Below are 21,427 nucleotides of genomic sequence, written 5' to 3'. Positions count from 1 at the left end.
AGGCCACACACAGTGGCTCTAGGGCACCGAACGCGGGCGGTGAGATAGAGCCGACCAGAAAGCCCACGAACACACAACCTTCAGCGTGCGTAGTTTTTTACAGTGGAGTTCATGCCCAATTCAATCAGCTAATCAGTGACTGAATAAATAGCAGTACTCCTACATAAAAACACAAACAAACAAACAAAAAACACTGTACCTGTGAGGCGAGTCCATCAGCAGCCTGATGGCGCCTCCACACTTGCAGATACCCCCAAATTGCTGTTGTGCCTTTGACTAGACCCCAAAAACTTGGGGCAAAGTTTACCAAGAAAGTAAACGGCCAAAAGTTAGGTATGTGGGAAACACACCCACAAATCACCTCCGGTTCAGCTAGATCATTGGAGGCATGGCCTCTCTGCGTCCTGATAGAACTGCTTAATGGCCATGATCCCAGAGACTCAGAAACAAATCTCGAAACCCAGTGGCTTTTGGCTGAAATGCGTCTGGTCCCTGCTGTGCTGGGCCCACAGTTTCATGCCTTGGCCTGTTCCCACTGGTGGCCTGGTGGCCGCCATCCTCCAGAGACCACTGGACAGTCAGGCTTGGGACCTCAGTGACAAAACTTGTTGGGCCTCACAGGATGGGGGTGGAGCCAGTCCTGTCCTCCCCGTCCGTCCCCAAGAGACCCCAAGTCATTGTCCACAAATGGCCTTTCTGGCTCCTAATCAAGCTGCTTAACGACCATGATCCCAGAGACTCAGGAGCAAATCTCGGAACCCAGCAGGTTTTGGCAGAAATCCCTCCAGATTTAAGTGTTCAAATTTCGGAATTTCAAAATTGTGCGGCCAGTACTGCAGCCATGAAACATCATGTGTTATTCATAACCAGAAATAGGAAACAAATTGTCTCCTGTTGCCTTTTCAGCAGATCTGAGTGTTGAGGCAAAATCTCAAATAATAATGGTGGGTCTGGTGTCAAAATATTGAATGTGATCAAAGTAGAGAGAGAGTAATGTGGAAATCATCTGCCCCACTGGTAGGGGGTGGGTGTGGGATGGGGATATACTGGGGTTGTTGGGGGTGGAGAATGGGCACTGGTGAAGGTACGGGTGTTTCATTGTATGACCGAGACTTAGACCTAAAAGCTTTGTAACTGCTCTCACGGTGATTCAATAAATAAAATCATAAAAAGTGAAAAAAAAAGTAAGGTGGAGTTCATGCACAATTCAATCAGCTAATCATTGGCTGGATAAATAGTAGAACTCCTACATAAAAAAAAAGAAAGAGAGAGAGAGAGAGAGAGAGAAATCCAGAAAAACACAGCAAATCTGTACCCCAAGCACACTTCTTCCCAAACGACCCATTTTTCCCCACCCGAGATAAAGCTGACATGCTATGGGTCACATCCTCCTGCCACTGACCCCCAAAACCCGACCTTCTCCCACCATGGGAACTGATGGCACAAACTCCATCTTTGTGTCACGCCGTACATGAGACATTTGTCACTAGCACCTGATGACTCATTTCAGAACCTCAACAGAAGCCACAAAGATGGGGAGCACTACTCGGGGAGCACCATGCAGGGGCTTCTCAGACCTTCCCTCTACCTTTGTCCCCCGCCTGTTCTGGGGAAGATGCATAGACAAATGGCCGGGGGTTGAGAACAGAGGAACCAAGCTGGGAGGAAGCGGGTGCTTGTGTTTTGTTTTCTCTGGTGGCCTCTAACTACGGTTCCTCTTAAGAGACAAAGAAGGCCACAAATAAGCAAACACTCTGACCTCGGTTAGCACCCAACTCGGATTGAACGCCAAGATCTGCTCTAAATGAACTTTGAAAGGGCAAGCTAAATATCTTTCAGGGAAGCAAATAACCGTGGGGGTTATCTGCTCTGGTACTAAAAATGGGGGGAAAAAGTCTGTTTTGTATTTTTTGAAAATGTCAGCTTGACTCAAAGGCAGTTCTACTTCATCCCGCGGTACAAATGCTTCCTCCCAGCTAGAGCTTTGGCTCACGTCTGTCGAGCGTCTTCTGGACAGGGAAACACCAGCCCTGGGAGCTGTGGCGTGATGGGACACTTGCACACAGGAAGCACCTCAATTTGGGTCATTTTCCCCCTTTAGGACACTGAGGACCCCTTGTTCCCCTCGGGCAGCACCACACACCGTTCTATGAGGAAGTTACATAAAAATCAGTTTCTGTGTGTGTGTGCGGGAGGGGGTGGGGTCGGACACGAGTAGCAGACTCCGTCCTGTGACTGCTGGAAGATCCCTCATATTCACACGAGGAAGCCTCAGAGATGGACCTTGGTGAGGGCGCCGGGGCCCTTGGCAATCTCCACCCGGGCGGGGCGAGCCCCCCAGCGCCTTGAGCCCAATCTGACTGCTCACATGACGCACGCCAGGGTGCCCAAGTTCTGGGGTCCCTTGAGCAGACTACCTGGAGTGAGGGCCCCTGCGAGCAGCTCAGGTGAGCAGAGCCGTGGCTTCCCCCGCCGGGATGCGGGCACGGGGGCCATCGTGGCTCAGGGCGGGAGAGAAGACGAGAATGCAGCATCCACGGGGGGATGTGGGGCCCTTGGTTCCGACCTGTCTTGGGTCTGTCTGTTGGGATGGCCCCACCCCACCCACGCAAGACCAGGAGCGACCGTGGGTGTGATCGAGACAGCCCCTACCCTCAGCTGGGGTGACCAAGCCGCTTCCTCAACGCTTCTGCACTGCTGACTGGGAAAAGAAGGAGCAGAGAGGCCTCTCCAAGACCTGCAATGACTCGCATGGAAGGTGAACCCCGAGTCCTGTCACCACACAGGGCCGGGCAGGCCCCTGTCCTGTCACCACACAGGGGCAGGCAGGCCCATGTCCTGTCACCACACAGGGGCAGGCAGGCCCATGTCTTGTCACCACACAAGGCCATGCAAGCACCTCCCTGCTCAATGACTGGGGTGGGGAGAGACCATCGGGGGAGCCCAGGAAAGTTCTGGATTCCACAGGGCGAAGCCCAGAGACATGGGCAAATCCACAGGGAGCTAGGTGACAGCAGCCCAGAACCTAAGCGAGGCCCGGGTTCTTTCTCTTAAGGTGCTGCTGAGACCAACATGCTGAGGGGAAAAGGTGCCCGGCAATCTGGTGATGCACCTGCGTTCTAGAAAGGTCCTGTCTTGAGACCAGCAGCAACAGTACCACAAATCAACTCACATGCCCACGAAAGCAGGGAAACGCGGTCGCATCTCAAACATACCTGCACAAGCTTCCAATGGTAGAGGGTGCAGAGGGCGCAGACAGGCACCGGGATCATTGGGGCAATGCACAGGTTCCGGCTGACTCCCTGGCTTGGCACTGGGGGTGACACCTGGCAGGGATTGGGGGCCCGTATAGGGTGCTTGGGAATGAACCCGGGTCTGCCAGGGGCAAGGCAAGTGCCCTACCCACCTTACTATCTCTCTGGCCCTGGTACGCTGTTTTTAGAAGACATTATCAAGCTGATGTGTTTCCCCCTTGCATCTTCCCGTTCATTCGGGTACTTATTTTCCCTTTCCCTCCCTTTCTCGCTGAGGCTGAGGGTCGCACACTCTAGGTGGTGGTTACCCACGTGGGGGGGGGGTCTCACTCGGCCTGCCAGAACTCCAGCCATGCCCAATTTTCCCTATTTCCAGCGGCTGGGAGGAAGAAGGGAGGGACAGGGAGTGCAGACGATGACTGGCAAAGGACCTGACACAAGGAGAGGGCCTGGCACCACCTTTCCCCGGGCGCGCACAGCCCGCCTGCCGCCTGGCCCCAGGCCCCAGTCAGCTCAAAGGCGGCCAAGATGACCTTGGCCTTCTTGCTGAGCACGGCGCCCACGGCGTTGAAGTTGCAGTCTCGGATCTCGCCGTAGAGCTCCTCGGCTGAGTCCAGCGGCAGCTTCTTGGCCCCTGTGGGCAGGTCCTGTCCATCACCCTGCCTCTTCGGGACGAATTTCTCGGGTGGCAGTTTTACATGACCTGCACGGGAGGGGACACCCCAAGTGAGACTCCAGAGACTTCCTGTCAGGGGAGAGCACTGGGCTTTGAGTCACTAGATGCACAGGAGCGTAGGACACTCACGCTTTTCACGCACGGCTTCCCTGGCCTGGTCTGTGGGACGCCTCCTGCCACTGCCAGCCCGAACCGACCTCAGGATGGGGCCACCCGAGGAAACATGCCCCAGGGCGGCCCACTGTCTGTCCTGCTGGCGCGTGCAAGTGCATGCCGTCTATACCGCCATTTCAACAAGCCAAGAGGAGCCCAGGATGGGGCAGGAGTGATAGCACAGCAGGGAGGGTGTTTGCCTTGCACAGGGCAGACCCAGGTTCGATTCCCAGCATCCCATATGCCCTCCTGAGCACCGCCAGGAGTAACTCCTGAGTGCAGCGCCAGGAGTAACCCCTGTGCATTGCCAAGTGTGATCCCTGTCACTGTCCTCCCATTGTTCATCGATTTTGCTCAAGCGGGCCCAGTAACGTCTCCATTTTGAGACTTGTTACTTTGTTTGCCATATAGAACACGTCATGGGTAGCTTGCCAGGCTTTGCCATGCAGGGAAGATACTCTCCGAAAAAGAAAAAGAAAAAGAAAAAGAAAAAAAAAAAAAACAAGATCCCAGGAATCATCTCAGCATGGAAGTGTGCTTGAGGGCGGGAGACAGCTCCGATGGCTTCTTTCCTTTCTGTTTCCTTTCTCTGCTTTTTGGGCCAAACCTGTCAGTGCTCAAGGCTTATTCCTGGATCTGTGCTCTGGGCTAATTCTTGGCAGTGACTGGGGGAACCATATGCGGTCCTGGGGACCAAACTCACCCTAACTGCTGCACTGCCTCTAGCTCCAAGTTGGTTCCTTTCAAAAAAATATCTCCTCCCCTTTCAACACAAATCCCGACGTGTCTACACACAATCAGCTCCACTGCTGTGGGTCCAGAGAGACGGGTCATCGGGGGCAGCGCACGCTCAAGTCCAGCTGTCTGTTCCTCTGAGCACTGCCCCGTGTGAGACCTGAGCACTGTGGGGTGGGTGCTGAGAATCATAAAGCAACAAGAAGAAATCCTGCATCTGAAAATGTGGGAGAGAAAGTGACCGACGGAAGAAAAATACTTCTCGGATGCTTTCCAAATCCTAAGCCCCTCAGAACAGCCCGGGCACCAGCGTCTGGAGACAGCACACCATGGTAGCCGCGGGACCCGGGGCCTGAGCACATGCTGAGATACACGAGGTCGGCAAGACCTCGCATTCCAGCTCAAAGCAGAGGGGCAGCTGCTGGCCCAGGCAGCCTGCACGCAGCTCCTGCACGGGCCTGCCATCGCCCTCGGTCCAGCCACAGGCGCAGAGCTGGGGGGTTATGGAGAAGCCCAATTTCCCCTTGTTTTTCAGATTTCTCTTAATGGTTTCTTTTGGGGGGGGGGTCACACCCAACAATGTACAGGAGTTACTCCTGGCTCTGCACTCAGGAATTACTTCTGGCGGTGCTCAGGGCACCATATGTGATGCTGGGAATCGAACCCGGGCTGAGCCGTGTGCAAGGCAAGCGCCCTACCCGCTGTACTATCACTTCAGCTCTCTCCCTTAATTAAATGTTTGATCAGAAGTAAGTGTGTGATGTGAAGAGACTGTGAGATCCCGGAACTCCTTCCCCCCGGAGGCACCCCACGAGCCCCATCTCTCACACCTCTGCACCTCCAACCCCAGCACCTCTGCCAGATCCATCGAGGGACTTGCAGAATCACCAGGAGGTGGGGACCCCTCGCACGGGGTGCTCCCGTGCCAGTGAGAGCTCGGAGCAGGAGTCTGGGGAGGGGCTGTGTGTGTGGCATCACCCCCAGCCGCTGCCAGGCACAGCCCCGGTGGCCCCAGGGCCACAGACTGGCCCCACAGAGCAGAAAATCACCAAGATCAGCCCCACGGCCCCTGGGGCACTGCTTACGTCTGTCCCCACAAAAGGAAGCAACTTAAGAAGTTATCCTTTGGAACAACTGGTAAAAAATAAACCGAAACACCCCCATAATCATTAAAGAGCAGGAAAACGCTTTGTTGTGTGGAAATGCCTCCATGTGTGGTCCTGTTCTGCTTCCGTGGCCGCTGTCACTGAGCCACGCATTCACCACTGCAGTGACATACACACACACACACACACACACGAACACACACACACACACACACACACGCCATCGCAATCCACTCTGCGATAACCAGCTTGGCACACTGGATAGACAGCACTGTCTGGACTCGGCCAGAACTCAGCAGCTGCAAGGCTCTGTGTCCCCAGAGAGACCCCATGCAGTTAGCTGCATCCCCGTCCTTCCAGACCGGGGCTCTATCCCCAGGGCTGTTTCCCCAGCCCCCGGCCAGGGCCACTCCTGAAGGCGCTGGAGTTACCCCTCTTGCGGCCTAGGGCTCCCTGTTCTGAAGAAAAGACACGAATCAGACTGTGGGAAACTTCTCAGACTGTATCCCAGCAGGAGATACTCCCGGCTCAGTGCTCACTGGACGAGGCAGGAGCGCGGATGGCAACGAGCGCTGGCTGTGTGCCTGGCACTAGCCCCGTGAGCTTTCCTAGCCCCCACTCAGATCTGAAATGCTACAGAATCTAACACCCGGGGCCAAAGCCCCCTGACCTCAGACCCAGGCACCCCTCAGAAACGCTCTATTCTTTACGCCTCCCTGGGCGGCCCGAGCAGCGGGGCTTCACACCGCATGGCCCTCTGTACAAGGCCCTTTGCCTCGGTTTCCCCTATGGTGTCCTGGCTCGAGCTTGCTTTAACCTTGGGCTGAAAGTCAGCGCCTGACATTTTCAAGTATTCTGACTTATACACAAATGCCACACCTTTAAAAACAGACACTTTTGAGATTGATTTTACTCAGCTAACCTATTAGTAAATGATGTCGCTTCACTTACTGTTCTGGAAGCCATAAATTTCATCGACGAGTCCTTCGTATGTCAGCTGAGTCGCAAGGGGCGTTAATGAATCCACATTTCAATCAAGCAACAAGAGGTTATCAAAAACAGGAAATATTGAATTCTGACTTTCTGTAAACTCTCTCTTCATCCTCATCATCATATTGGCCACTTGCTGGGAACAAAGTACAGAGTCAGGGAGAGCCTTTTTAGCAATGGGCGGATTTTAAAATGAAGCTAAAAAGACCCCGGCAATCCAAAATTTAAAAATAAGGCGGAAAAAAATGGAACAATAAAATAAAACAAGATAGGCCCGAGACAGTATGGTGGGTAGGATGCTTGCCTTGCAGGTGGCTGACACAGGTTCAATTCCTGGCACCACGTACGATCCCTCAAACCCTGCCAGGAGTGAGCCCCGAGCACTGCAGGGTATGGAGAGGGCGGGAGGAGGGAGAGGGCGAGAGAGGGAGGGAGACTAGGGATGGAAAAGAAAAGATAAAGAACAGAAAAGAGAAAAGGAAAGAGGGCTGGGAGGCAGCAGAGGGGTCAGGGATCAAGCCTTGAACGCAGACAGCCTTGGTTTGGTGGCCCCAGCACAGAGCCAAGAGCACTGTGAGGTGGAGCCCCAAACCCCACCCGCAGGAGAGAGGCCTCCCTCCCTGCCCCGACTCACCCTGGCGCACTTGCCACTGCAGAAGATCTACAGGATGGTCCCGCACAGGCCTGCAGCGTCATCAGGCCTTTGGCCGCGTGGAACAGGCTCGTCTGGTCGCTGTCCTAGTAGCACTCCTGTGGGAGAGGGCCAGGCGCGTGGGCACAGGCTCTGTGAGTCAGCACCGAGGCCCCAAGGCAGCACCTCTACTGGGGGAGAGCATTGCTGGGCGGGCGAGGAAAGGCTGGCCTCCGCCTGCCCGCGTGACCACACAGCACAACACGCTGGGCTTGCAGAAGGGCAGGCAGCCTCTCCCACATACAGTAGCGAGTGTCACAGGGGACAGCAGGAGGGCAGCCACTGTCTCGGAGAAGGGCCACAAGGTCCATTTAACACAGACAAAAAGAAACATCTTTGGCCCAGAAAGAGCAAAGAGCACGCACGCGCCCCCCAGGCGGATGGTTCAGCAGTGCTGACAGAGCACACACGGTCCCCAGCGGGGCCTCAAGATCGCTCCTGTGCCTCAATCCCTTCATCCAGCAAGTGGGGAGAGCAGAGGAGAAAAATCACGCAACACGCTTCACCTGCACTCCACCTGATGGGGTGGCACTGCTGGTGCCCATCGCAGGACTCTCTTTATATTTTTTTTCTTTTTGGGACACACCTGGCAATGCACTGGGGTTACTCCTGGCTCATGCACTCAGGAACTACTCCTAGTGGTGCTCGGGGGACCATATGGAATGCTGGGAATCGAACCAGCGTCGGCCGCATGCAAGGCAAACGCCCTACCTGCTGTGCTACTGCTCCAGCCCCTCATTGTGGAATCTTCGACCCTGTCTAAGGCAGCGGCCAACAGGCGTGCACCCCAGAGGCATGAGGACGAGGGGTGCAGACTGAGGGCAGGGTAGAGAGGGAGACCTCCCAGAGAGCCTGGCCCAGATTGAGCATAACATCCCCAAAGATCCCGTAGGATGTCTCTGCCAAGTCTGGGGTGCTGCCTCACACTTCAGTCCAAAATATCCTGGTCGGGATGTCCAAAGAGTCCTCAGAAAAGGACCAGAAACTCCGCATTGGAGCAGAGCAGAGAGGAAGATTCAGTGGAAGGAAAGCATTAGGGGGGCCTCTTTCAAACTGCTCAGGGGCACAGGTGACTGTTCAGAGCGGGAACTGTGTCTGCCTGCGGACAGCTAAGCCGGCTCCTGCCTGGCCCTGCCCAGCCCCGAGCACCCAAACAAAACATTCATTTTGAAAAACGGCGTATTACTACAGAGACACCTCTAACAACTCCCACCCGGCGAGGCTCAGGGGATACCCCTGGCTCTGCACTCAGGAATTATTCTGGTGGTGCTTCGGGGACCATATGGGATGCCGGGGATTGAACCTGGGTCAGCTGCGTGCAAGGCAAATGCCCTCCGAATGTATATAGCTCCAGCCCTTGCAATTCCTCTTTAACAGCCACTAGGGTCATAACTGGTGGTGTGTGGGTCCCTCCTGTCCTGAACTCGGGGCTCCCCAGGTGATGCGGCCTCGGGGGCCGTCGTGGCTCAGGGTGGGAGAGAATGCATGAATGCAGCATCCATGGGCGGATGTGGGGCCCTTGGCTCCGACCTGTTTAGGGTCTGTCTGTTGGGATGGCCTTGCCCCGCCCACGCAGGGCCAGGAGCAACCCTGGGTGTGACCGAGACAGCTCCTATCCTCAGCTGGGGTGACCAATCCGCTTCCTCAACACTTTCGCACTGCCGACTGGGAAAGGGAGCAGAGAGGCCGCTCCCAGACCTGCAATGGCTTGGATGGAAGGCGAACCCCTAGTCCTGTCACCACACAGGGCCGGGCAGGCCCCTGTCCTGTCACCACACAGGGGCAGGCAGGCCCGTATCCTATTACTACACAGTGGCATGCAGGCCTGTGTCCTGTCACCAAACAAGAGCATGCAAGCCCCTCCCTGCTTCATGACTGGGGTGGGGAGAGACCATCGGGGAGCCCAGGAAAGTTCTGGATTCCACAGGATAAAGCCCAGAGACGTGAGCAAACCCACAGGGAGCTGGGTGACAGCAGCCCAGAACCAAAGCGAGCCCCAGGTTCTTTCTCTTAAGGTGCTGCTGAGACCAACATGCCGAGGGGAAATGGTGCCTGGAAATCTGGTGATGCACCTGCGTTCTCGAAAGGTCGTGTCTTGAGACCAGCAGCAGCAGTACCACAAATCAACTCACATGCCCAAGGAATGCAGGGAAACGCAGTCGCGTCTCAAACACACCTGCACAAGCTTCCAATGATAGAGGGCGCAGAGGGCGCAGACAGGCACTGGGAGCTTTGGGGCCGTGCACGGGTTCAGGCTGACTCCCTGGCTTGGCACTGGGGGTCATACCTGGCGGGGCTTGGGGGACCGTATGGGGTGCCAAGGAACGAACCCGGGTCTGCAAGGGACAAGGCAAGTGCCCTACCCACATTAGTATCTCTCTGGTCCTGGTACGCCGGTTTTAGAAGACATTATCAATCTGATGTATTTCCCCCTTGCATCTTCCCCTTCATTCCGGTATTTATTTTCCCTTTCCCTCCGTTTCTCGCTGAGGCTAAGGGTCGCACACTCTAGATGGTGGTTACTTACTTCGGGCAAGGTCCCCACTTGGCCTGCCAGAACTCCAGCCATGCTCAATTTTCCCTATTTCCAGTGAAGAATGTGCCATAGGAAAAACATCTGGTTGAAAACTCAAATATATCAATGCTTTTGGGTCTACAGATTCTCTTAAGGGACTCAGCATGGAGAAACCTCACCCCACAGAAGAAAGAGCCAGAGTTCTGGCCCGGGCACCCCTAAGAGCCAACCTGACACTTTGAAAGAGAAATTGTTCAGAAGTGCTCCCTGTCATAAAGATAGTAAACAAAGCATATAAAATCATATTTGCAAACAAAACACAACCTTTCAGAAAAAGGCAATATTTAAAAAAGAAAAACTCCGGGGGGCCAGATAGATAGTATAGTGGGAAGGTGCTTCCCTGGCATCAAAAGTCAAATATGGACCCCTGAGGACCCCCAAGAGTAACCCCTGAGCATCACCAGGTGAGGCCCCAAGCAAAAACCAAAGAAAAGCAAACAAATAAATATGTGCTGAAAATAACCAGTAGGAAACGGGCTAGGACGGGCATGTGGGAGAAACAGAACTTCCCGCACACCCTGCACCCAGCCCTGAGGTCACACTGCAGAACCTCGAGAGTTTGAATGAAAAATGTAAGCAATTTTATTTCTAGAAAATGATAATATAAGATAAAAGTCTTCAGGTCTTGCCAAGAGTCAATCAAGGGGAAAGGCGAGTCATGGAAACAAAATCACTCACAAAGGGCTAACTGGAAAAACGCAGTGACAGACTTGACTATTTCTGGCTGGAGCGGCCCTGCCTTCCACTCTCAAAGCTTCCTCCACAGCCACAGTGAATTCAGGGTGGGACGGGCACAAGGACAAACATCGAACAGCAGCAGAGAAACACAAGAAATCAACACATTTAAGGACAACTGATTTTTGAGAATTCAGTAAGGGCAACAACAATTTTAAGCCAATTTGTTGAAACAGGAGGGTCTCCATAAGCAAGAGGAGCAGCGGCCGGAGAGACAGCACAGGAGAAGACGCTGGTCTTGCACGCAGCCAATCTGGGTTCTAGCCCCAGCACCACATATGGTCCCCGAGCAAGCGCAGGAGTGATCCTTGAGCACAGAACCAGGAGTAAACCTTGTGCACTGCCTGGTGTGGCCCAACTCCCATCTCTCCCCAAAAGGAAGAAACTGGACGCATCCAGGAATCACTAAAATGCCAGTGTGAGTGTTACCATCACAAACGAGGCAGAAACAAGTGTCAAGTTCAAAGGGCAAACACTTAACTTACTCTGAAGGCGCCCTCCGACTCCATGGAGAGAAGGTCCCCGTCGAAGGGAATGAGGTCCAGGCTGTACTCCTCCCTATGGATGAAGGAGCCCAGGACGCCCAGGTCCTTCAGCCACTGCTCACACAGCTGGCTTCGCCGGGGCAAAAACAAAATGTGGAAATCTCTTGTGGGGCCACGTCTGTCTTCACCGCAAGGGAAGGACCGTGCCTTGGCCCGTGGCCCCAACACGAGGACTGCTCCCCAGGGCCCCACCTGTGCCTGACACACAGTGGGCTCTAAAGAGACGCTTATGAGCTAACCACCCACTACTGACTCGGCCTAAGTTTCGAGTTTTCCTGCTCTCTTGATGTGATGCTTTTTCTGGAAACCGCTGACCTATACTCTGCCAAGGGGCAGTGCTGCTTTCTCTTGGGCCATTGATGGGACATGAAAACTCTCAGGGTTGGGGCTGGAGCAACAGCACAGCGGGTAGGGCGTTTGCCTTGCACGCGGCCGACTCAGATTCGATTCCCAGTTCCCAGCATCCTATATGGTCCCCTGAGCACCACCGCAGGTAATTCCTGAGTACAGAGCCAGGAATAACCCCTGTGCATTGCCGGGTGTCACCCAAAAAGAGAAAAAAAAAACCCAAAAACCTCTCAGGGTTATTGCAATGGACATCAGTTTCTTGCAGAAAAAGAAAATGTTTCTATTTAATCAAGCGATGTCTCTAGGAAAATAAAAAGTTGCTTCACACCATGCCCGATCTTGCGCAAATACCCCGCATGCTTTTAAGTCCATTCGTAGGGGCCACGTCGATCAAACGTATGCAGACTGGGCTGGTGCACTTCCTCCATAAATGCTGCAGCATTAAATTTTAATCAGCTTCTCCTGACGTTGCTTATGAAATTTGAGCATATGGTATTCAGTACTTGAAAAAGAACCACTAGCTGTTTTTCTTTTCATAAAAAAATCTGGGTCCTTCTACTGAGACAGGCCGGAGCTTCCTACTGTCCTAAGAGAGTGGGTTTCTGTGGTTTGCCCTGCCTCCCCAAGCCCCAATGCACAAAGTTTCCCATTCTCTATTTATAGTTTTTGGGCCACACCTGCAGGTGCTCAGGGATAACTCCTGACTATGCACTCAGAAGTCACTCCTGGAAAACTTGGGGACCACACTGGGTTCCGAGGATCTATCCTTGTCTGGCTGCAGAGTATCCTACTCCTGACCCCCCATTCTCCTCCGACACACTCTCACATCTGTCCAAAGATCCACTTCCTAAAGCGCTGGCAAGCAAAGGTGTCCTGATGAGCACTAAAACCACCAGAGGAATGATTCCGTATGGACCAAGCATCAGTTCTGAGATACCTAAGCACATTTTCAGCAATTATATCCATCAGTTCTAGCCGGGGTCTGACGAAAAAAATGATATTCTTGACATCCGCTGCTTGCAAGCGGCTTCCTTTGAGTGTGAACATTTTCTCCACCTCATGTTCCTAGGAAAGCACACATACAAATGGTGAACAGAACCCCTAAAGCTTAGCAGCCGACCCAAACGCGGACATCACTGCAGGCAGCCAACCCGGGTTGGATTGCCGGCCTCCCACACCGTCCCCAAACACCACCAAGAGTCATTCCTGAGTGCAGAGTTAGGGGTAAGTCTGAGCACTGCCAGGGGTGGCCCAAACAAAACAGACCAACAACAAAAACTCAGGTGTTCTAACACTCCCACTCCAAAGCACAGTAGACTTTAGTTTTGAGTCAGAGAATGCAGGGGTTTCGGTACATGCCTGACACATGACTGCCAACTTCGTCCCCTGGCACCACAAGGGTCTCAAGCATTGCCATGTGCATCCCAAGAGAGGCCACTGGAGTGGCCTGGGATATCCCTGCCACCACAGCACCAAGCCTCATCGAACTGCTAAGACTCACCACCAGGAGGTGCCCAGGGGCAGTGCTCAGGAGACCTGGGGCTAGGGAGAAAGTAGAGTGGTGAAGGTGCTTGCTTTGCATTCAGCTGACCCGGGGTTCTATCCCCAGCACCCCATACTGTCCACTGAGCACTGCCAGGAGTGATCCTAAGTGCAAAGCCAGGAGTAAGTCCTGAGCACTGCCTGGCACGAGCCCCCAAATAAAATTCAAAACCACTTTAGGATAAAAATTTAGATTCCCCAAAGGCAGGTGTATAAATTCAGGCTGAAGTAACCAATCCTGTGTCTGAAAAACTTGGAGCCACATGAAGTAACAATCAGAAGACATGCCTCTCCATCAAGGAGAAGAGGGGGGTGCACACCCACCCTTGAAAGGTCCACTGAAGGCTCCTATGCTGCCCGAGCCCCTGAGTTGCTTGTGCCCATGTAGCCGAGCAAATGCGGTGCCCACAGCTCTCCTTGAGATGGGGACTTTTGTGCTTTCCTTTCTAATGTTGGGATGTGTGTAGGGGCTCTCTCTGTCTTTGGAGAAGCCCACGGTCTCTCCTGAAATGTTACTCTCTCTCCGCTCGTCCTCTTCCTAAAGGTCACCAAATAAAATGTTTTTTTTTTACTTCAAATAAATAAACAAAAGGTCCACAGAAGATAAAACATTTACCACTCATAACAGCGTCAGTGATTCTAAAAACCAGACAGCTCTGCACACCACTTACTCCAGAAGTGGAACATCATATTACTCTTGCTAGAGTCCAGAATGACAGTTTCAAAAAAATAATAATAACCAAAACCTTTTTACCTTTAGAAGTGAGTACTGTGCAATCAAGCCAAATGGTCCTGTGAGATACTCATCTCAAAGTATTGCCTGCGGGAGAGAGAAGCATCCCGTTCTTTTAGTAAAAGGGATTTGAATAAGGGCCAACAGCAAACAACAGTCATTTGCAAACTCTGGACAAACAAAACTTGCCTTTAGCAATAGCTAACCACACTCCTATTTTGTGGCCTGAAGAAAAACAGCGTCAGGGCAAGGGGCGCTACTGGCCACGGAAGCACATTCACTGTCATCCACAAAGAGTGTGTATGCAGTGTCCTGGGGTCAGACTGGGGTCATGAACCCCGTGGGTGAACTGCCAAGGAAACCGTTCAACCCAGCATGTAACAGGCGTCATATAATCCAGCATCAATCAAATGAAAACCTCTCGTGTAGGTATCCCATAGGTATCTTAATTCTGAGAGAGTATTTGGAAAGCTGGGACAGTGTCAGGTGCCCCTGAGAGAGTCAGGCCTTCAGCTGACCTTCGCCTCTACCTAGGCAAGGATGGTGTCACTGGGGGCCAGGATGAATGCCAAGCGGCCTGTGAGCATTTCGCCTGTGCGACACCAGGGTACTTTTTCCCCATTTGGCGTAACTGATTGGACGAACCGTGGAGGAACAGGCACCTGGGAGAAGTGGTACCCAGGGTAGCATGCAGCACCACCCCGCACATGGGGACAGCGGGGAGTGCCTGGACGCGGGGCTGTAATCGTCCTGCTGAGGACTCAGGTCACTCCCATTTTCCTTCCCAGAGCCAGGCCACAGGGGCGGGGAGTGCAACGCCCCCTCTCTCATGGCTGCTGACTCTGGGTGGTGCCCCCGGACCCAGAGGCCGCCACCCGCCCCGGCTGTCAGCTTGCTGCCCGCGCACATGTCCAGGAACTCGCGCAGCACGTTCAGGTTCACCCGCCTGACCACAGGTGCGTGGCCTTGGCTCCACTGGGCCCCGCCGCCACGTGACGCCGCGGTCACGTGAAAATAGTGACATCACACCCCCTCATCTCCCTCCATACCGCTAGGGGCGCCGGGGGTGCCCCACGGAGCCTGGGCACAGGCCTCCTAGACTCAGCGCTTCCGGGGGCTGTACAGACCCCCCAGACCCCCAGCAGAGCCAGCGCACAGCGCTGCCTCTGCTCCCTCTGAGGGACCCTCCCGGGAAGCTGGGGGCGGGGGGACGAGGGCGCCCTGGCGTCATCTCCCCTGCACTGCCAGCTGGCCTTGCGAGGGCATGTTTCCCCCCCCCCCCCGCTCCACCCCGGCTCCTGGGAGCGGTCTCAGGGGGTCCTTGGGTTCCCCTGGCCATCACCGGGTCCTGCCCAGTGAGGGACCGACCAGCAGCCCCAGCAGGCCGGTGAGCGGCTCGCTGCGCCCTCTGCTGGCCGCCGTGCGAACTGCACAGGTGCGGGGCCCTGCCTGGCGCGGGGGTCCCGCCCACCGGCACCCAGCAGCGCCTCGCTCAGGCCATGTCCCCCCGTCCCGAGGGTTCCCTGCCCGCCCCGCAAGGGCCGGCCCGTGGCTGCGGAGCCGCAGGAGGTGGCGCTGCCCGCGCAGCGGTCCCTGGGGGGCCTCCGGCCAGATGCCCGAGCTCCGTGGTGCCAGGTGAGTTTTTGGGGCCGGAGCAGGGCCCGCGACTCCCGGCGGGCGACCCCCGGCGCCCGTCTCCCCGCGCGGGGCGGACCCCAGCCCCCGGCGCCCATCGAGGCGCACACCGAGGCCACCTGACCGTCTTTCCTGGGGGCCGCGGCGGGCGGGCGGCGGGGAGCGCAGGGCGCGCGAGTCCTGGGCCGCGGGCGCGGACCCCCGGCGCGGGGGTCTCAGTCCTGAGGCATCTGTCCGCGGGGCTCTGTCGGCGGGGGCGGGGACGGCAGGACTGGGCAGCAGCCTATGCCTTGGCGTCCAGCCTCTCGGGAGGGGCGGGCGGGGCACCCTGGCCACCCTGGCGTGCGGCTTTGGGTCTGGGTCCAGCGGTGGCTTTGGGCTCAGGCTTCAGGCTCCTCATCTCCCTCGTGGGGGGGGTGGGCACCCTGCCCAGCGCGGTCTAGGAGATGGGGGTCAGCGGCGGCCCGGGCGGCCCGCACTTGCTGGCAGGGGGCTGTCCCCGCTGCAGCGCCCCTGCCCCAGACTCACCACGCACCCGCTCGCCTGCTAGGGGGCGCCCTCCACTCCAGGTGGGAAAACCCCCAGCCAACTGAGCCTCCTAGGACCCGCCTGCCACGGACTGCTGGTCGCAGGCCCTGAGGGTCCTCATGGCCCCTGGGGCCTCGACTTCCCTTCTTGTACCAGAAATCAACCCAGAGAGAGGCCAGTGCACAATTGCCCTAGAACTGATGCTCAACGGCTCCCAGGACTATTGCGGGGGGAGGGGCCCAGGCTTTGATGCTTACACAAATTTAGTGAAATTTTACTGACTGTGAGGGAGAAAAAGTTTGCCTGTGTGTACATGCCAGAACCAGCGTATCATTGTGTCCATTTGAATTTAAATAAACAAGTTAATACCTTTGCGAGATGGAGAACAGAAAGAAAAAAAAAAGAACTTGTTGCAGCCCCACCCCACCCCCCCAAAAAAGAATTCTTTTAAACACCTAATCCCAGGAAGAAGTGCTATTTCTTGAATAAATTATTACCAAGCAATGACAACAATTAAAACACACACAAAAGGACGTGTGGGGGGAGCACAGGGTGGGGACGGACGTTCAGTCAAGACTGGGCAATGCCACAGCCTGGAAAGGACATGAGAGGGGACAGAAGTGTGTCTCCTGGGATGCATATTGGGAGAGAGACAGAGGTGCGTGTGAAGTGGGGGATCTCATTAAAGTCTGGGGTCCAGGACAGCAGTGGATGTTCTTGTCCTACTCAGTGTTTCGAAACTGTGTGCCTTGGGGATGGAGGGAATGTGCACCCCTGGGAGAAGCCGGGAGGGCCACTGGGTGTTCCCTCCAACCCACCTTGCGGCACTGAGTCATGCATGTTTAGATCACATGCTCTGGGCCATAGCACCAGTGATGCGGGCAGGTGACACATTGAATGAGGCATAACTTACAGCAACAAGCCGAGTCTCTCTGGTCCCCGGGTGAGTGGGTGAACGAAGAGCATGTTCCGAGTGTCAGATGCCTCCGAAAACTGACAGGAGGAATCGGAGACTGAGGCCCACGTTAGAAATGGCAGAATGTATGTCTGGTTAGTGAGACCCAAGATATCCGCACACACATTACAGAATTCTCATGGGTTTACGGCAAACGGGAATTCTCACAGAGATGAAAAGAGAAGTGTGTATTTCTCTCAGCGCCTGGCTCACACTTACACTCCAGATCATTAAGTAGTAAGCAAAGAATCTGAGACTAACAGAGATCTCCTGAATTCAACAGCCAAGGGCTGGAAATACACCGGAAAGGGTGGACTTCTGTGCAGTTAAGCTATTACATGAGCAACACCTCGCTAGGGAATAGGATCTTGTTTAGGTGGAAATAAGAGCGTTTTAGTGGAAAGGAAATCTCTGGTGCGACCCTGTGGGTCAGGAATCTTGACTTTCCTATGGCATGTGTTTGGGGCTGGGCTGGGGTCTACGCTTCACAGACAGGAGAGCTGGGTTGGTCCCCAGAACTGCATGGTCTCTGGAGGCAGGAATGACTGAAGAGCACTGTGTCCCCAAAGCAAAACAAAACAAACTTATTTGGTAACTGATCCCACTATAAGATTATTTTAAGAGTTCCTTGCTCTAAATCTAACACATACTTAGAAAATCTGATTTTAAATGTTTATTCAAAGTGAAGGGGTTTAAGGAGGATGAGCAGAGTCTCCTGCCCCCGCGCCTGGCTGTCCTCGCCAGGACCCCTTGGAGGGGAGCAGGTTGAGTTTCCCTCCCCACCCTGACCAGGGCTCCGGCAGCCGAAGACCTCCACAACCAGCCACCACCATGCTGAGACCACTCTCCACAGGCATGAAGGTACTGGCAGAGGAACAAAGGCATGCGTGTCCTGGGGCTGAGATCTCCAAGCCTGCTCAGATTGGAGCTGAGCATCCTCCACTCAGATCCTTCATATTCCAGTCGGCAGAGGTTACACCCACCAACTGGCCCCCTTGTGCCCTGTAATCCCATCAACGGCCAAGACCCAGAGACTATAAAACCCAGCTCCCGGAAGCATCTTATTATCTCATTCTTTCTTTGGACAAACTGGCAGGCTACCGAATGTAACCTGCCCACACGGCAGAGTCTGGCAAACTCCCCGTGGCTTACCCAATATGCCAAATACCAGTAACAATGATGAGGCTCATTCTACTAACCCTGAAAGAGCCTTGAATATGGCACTTTTTAAAAAATTCTCAGGGCTAGAACAAAGGAGACATTACTGGGGCCTGTTCGAGGCAATCGACGAACAACAGGATGGTTGTGATCGTGATCGTGAGCAGATTCCGATTTTTTTTGGGGGGGAGGGGGTAATACTGAGAGATCTCAGGGGATCCTCCTGGTTGTGCACTCAGGAATTACTCCTGGCAGTGCTTGGGGGACCATATGGGATGCCAAGGATCGAACCCAAGTTGGCCGTGTGCAAGGCAAACGCTCTCCACGCTGGAATGTCGCTCCAGTCCCACATTCCCATTCTTTGGTCAGGACTATCCAACTAGCCTGAGCCATCAGCTCTAAGGCAGGAGGGGAGGGAAGCTTCCTTGGCGCGTTCCTGACACAAGCCTGGAACATTGCACAATCACCTGGCAGCCTTTTCTCGAGTGGGCACGTGTGGCGACCCCTACATGGACACGGCCAAACAGACCCCGGCAGCTGCTCCTGCTGACCAGTCCTCACGGCTAATTCCTTTGGTCTCTTCTCAGCTCTGACTTCTACCGTGCAATCCACAAGTGGCTGGAGGACATCGGGCCTCTTTACCAATGCCCGAGTCACAAATACGTGGGCCCCTTTAAAGCCACACGCTTTAGATTTGGTGTCATGAGCAACAACAGAGGGAGGAGAGCCGGAAGGGAGGTGTCCGGGGCCAGAAACCTTTCCCAAGGGATCACACTATCCAGATTCTTTCCTTACGACTTTCATAAGAAATAAATCTCAGTCATCATGCAAATGCCTTAAAGTGTTATTGGGCAGCCTTTCAAAATGCAAAAAACAAGAACCAAATATTAGAAAATAAAAAAAATATGAAATTTATTGTAACGTGGATAGAGTTTCTTTAGTCTTTCCATCAAAGACACACAGATAGAGCAAAGGAAGCAGGAGTGGGAGGAAAAGAGAGGGTGAGGTGAGCACGGCAGCGCGTGAGCGCAGAGACAGCCAGACATCAGCACACACAGTGAGCTCAGGACCGCGGACGCTGCCTCCCGGACCCGCAGAGTTCCTGACCAAAGCCCGAGCCTGACATTCTGGTTCTGGTATCTGTCCTTGGCCGTCAGGGAAGTGGGGTACGCCGAACAGGACCACCCCGCCCCCGTCTGCTCTAGGCTTTAGCAGTGGTCGGAGCAGGGCAGGACTGGCCCTGCCTTCCGCAGCTGGACCTGTTTTCTTTTATTTATTTATTTATTTATTTATTTATTTTTTAAATTTTATTTATTTATTTTTATTGAATCACCATGAGAAACTTACAATCTTTCATATTTGGGCTACAATCACACAATGATCAAACACCCATCCTTCCACCAGTGCACATTCCCCACCACCAATCTCCTAGGTATACCGCCCCCCTTCTACACCCTCCCCCTGCCTCCATGGCAGACAATATTCCCCATACTCTCTCTCTACTTTTGGACATTATGGTTTGCAATACAGACACTGAGAGGTCATCATGTTTGGTCCATTATCTACTTTCATCACAAATCTCCCATCCCGACAGATCTGGACCTGTTTTCAACCTGTCTGAAAACCTAACTTGGAGACAAGCTCCCGAAAGAAACGCTGACTTTCACCTTTGGCACACATCGCGTGCAGCTATGCTGGAGATAACTACAGTCTGGGGAAAACCCGCAGCAAACCCAGGGGCTGGGTGAGTGTAGGCGACGTCCTCTCTCAGAGGCAGCAGTTCTGCGCCTCCATGTGGGAGCCCAGGATGGAGAGAGCCTCCGCCATCAGGACTGCACGCCAACAAGGCCCTTGGGGGCAGGCAGCGGTTTCTGCATGAACCCAGGGAAACTGGACCTAAACCCTTCTAGGCTTTCAACCTGAGAGCAGAGCAAATTCCTTTTAGCACTTTATGTACCATCACACTCAGACCTACATCTGAATCCTTTACAATTTCTACCTGCCGATGAAGATCCTGAGATTAGCTACAATTGAGTTGTCTTCAGATTTCTGAATCAGACACAGCTTGCCATGATTAACGAGAAGAAACAGTTCAATATTTGTTTTAAAATTTTTTAATAGTTTAAAATTTTTTTACTCCCACAAAAAAAAAATAAAGTCATCATTTGTTCCTTAGATTCACTGAAAGTTTTTTTTCCTTCGGGGTGGATGGGTGCAAACCTGGCCATGCTCAGGGTTTACCATGGCTCTGGGCTCAGGGTACCACATGGGGTGCCAGGAATTGAACCCAGCTCAGCTGTGTACAAGACAAGATAGTACCAGTTCTATGACTTCCCCAGCCCCTGAAAGAATGACTTTCCATGGATGGCTGCATAAACATTCCTGGGACATAGGGGGAGAAGGGGAACAGAGGTGATGAGACAGCAGAGGGAAATGGACAAGTGGTTAAATGGGTCATTTATTTTTTAAAATTTATTTGTGTATTTATTTTTGCCGGGGGTCACGTCCGGCGATGCACAGGGTTACTCCTGGCTCTGCACTCAGGAATTACTCCTGGTGTTGCTCAGGAGACCATATGGGATGCTGGGAATCGAACCCGGGTCGGCCGCGTGCAAGGTCCTACCCTGCTGTGCTACTGCTCCAGCACTAAGTTGCATGCCAAGACGAGTGTCTTAAAAAACAAAACCAAAATGAAACAAAAAACTGCTTCCCGTTCTGACGGATAGTTCCTCCTCAAGCCACGGCGCCAGCCTTGATTCTGGGGGGCTGTGCGTTGTGGGGAGCGCGGGGGAGGATGGGACTCTGGTGTCTGTGTGCCCCCAACTTGGGAGTGGTCTCCTGCAAATAGCACCAGGGATAAACCGACCATTTGGGACCAGCTGTGGGGGGCTGGGAGGATGAGCAGATGGAAGGACCTGAGATGGGAGGCAACCGTGGACGCGCAGCAGACCCCGACAATCGCCACTCAAGAGTACAGAGGAGGGGGTCTCCCCGCAACCAGAACTGACGGTGGGTGTGGGGTGGGGGGTGCGCTGTGTCACAGGGAATTACAGCACAGTAGATTTCAT

General features: G+C 54.0%; 1 protein-coding gene across 1 annotated transcript in view; it reads right to left on the bottom strand.

The window, feature by feature from the left end:
- Window positions 1-21,427, bottom strand: part of LOC130024615 (CAP-Gly domain-containing linker protein 1-like) — a 151,000-nt gene that overhangs the window by 44,685 nt on the left and 84,888 nt on the right. Inside the window, 1 exon segment of the mRNA XM_056115318.1 lies at window positions 3,743-3,957. Within this exon segment, the coding sequence (XP_055971293.1) occupies window positions 3,743-3,957 (215 nt within the window).

Source organism: Sorex fumeus, unplaced genomic scaffold, assembly GCF_029834395.1.
Source record: "Sorex fumeus unplaced genomic scaffold, SorFum_2.1 ptg000029l, whole genome shotgun sequence".
In the NCBI taxonomy this organism is placed as follows: domain Eukaryota; kingdom Metazoa; phylum Chordata; class Mammalia; order Eulipotyphla; family Soricidae; genus Sorex; species Sorex fumeus.
This window is presented reverse-complemented; position numbering and strand designations above follow the sequence as displayed.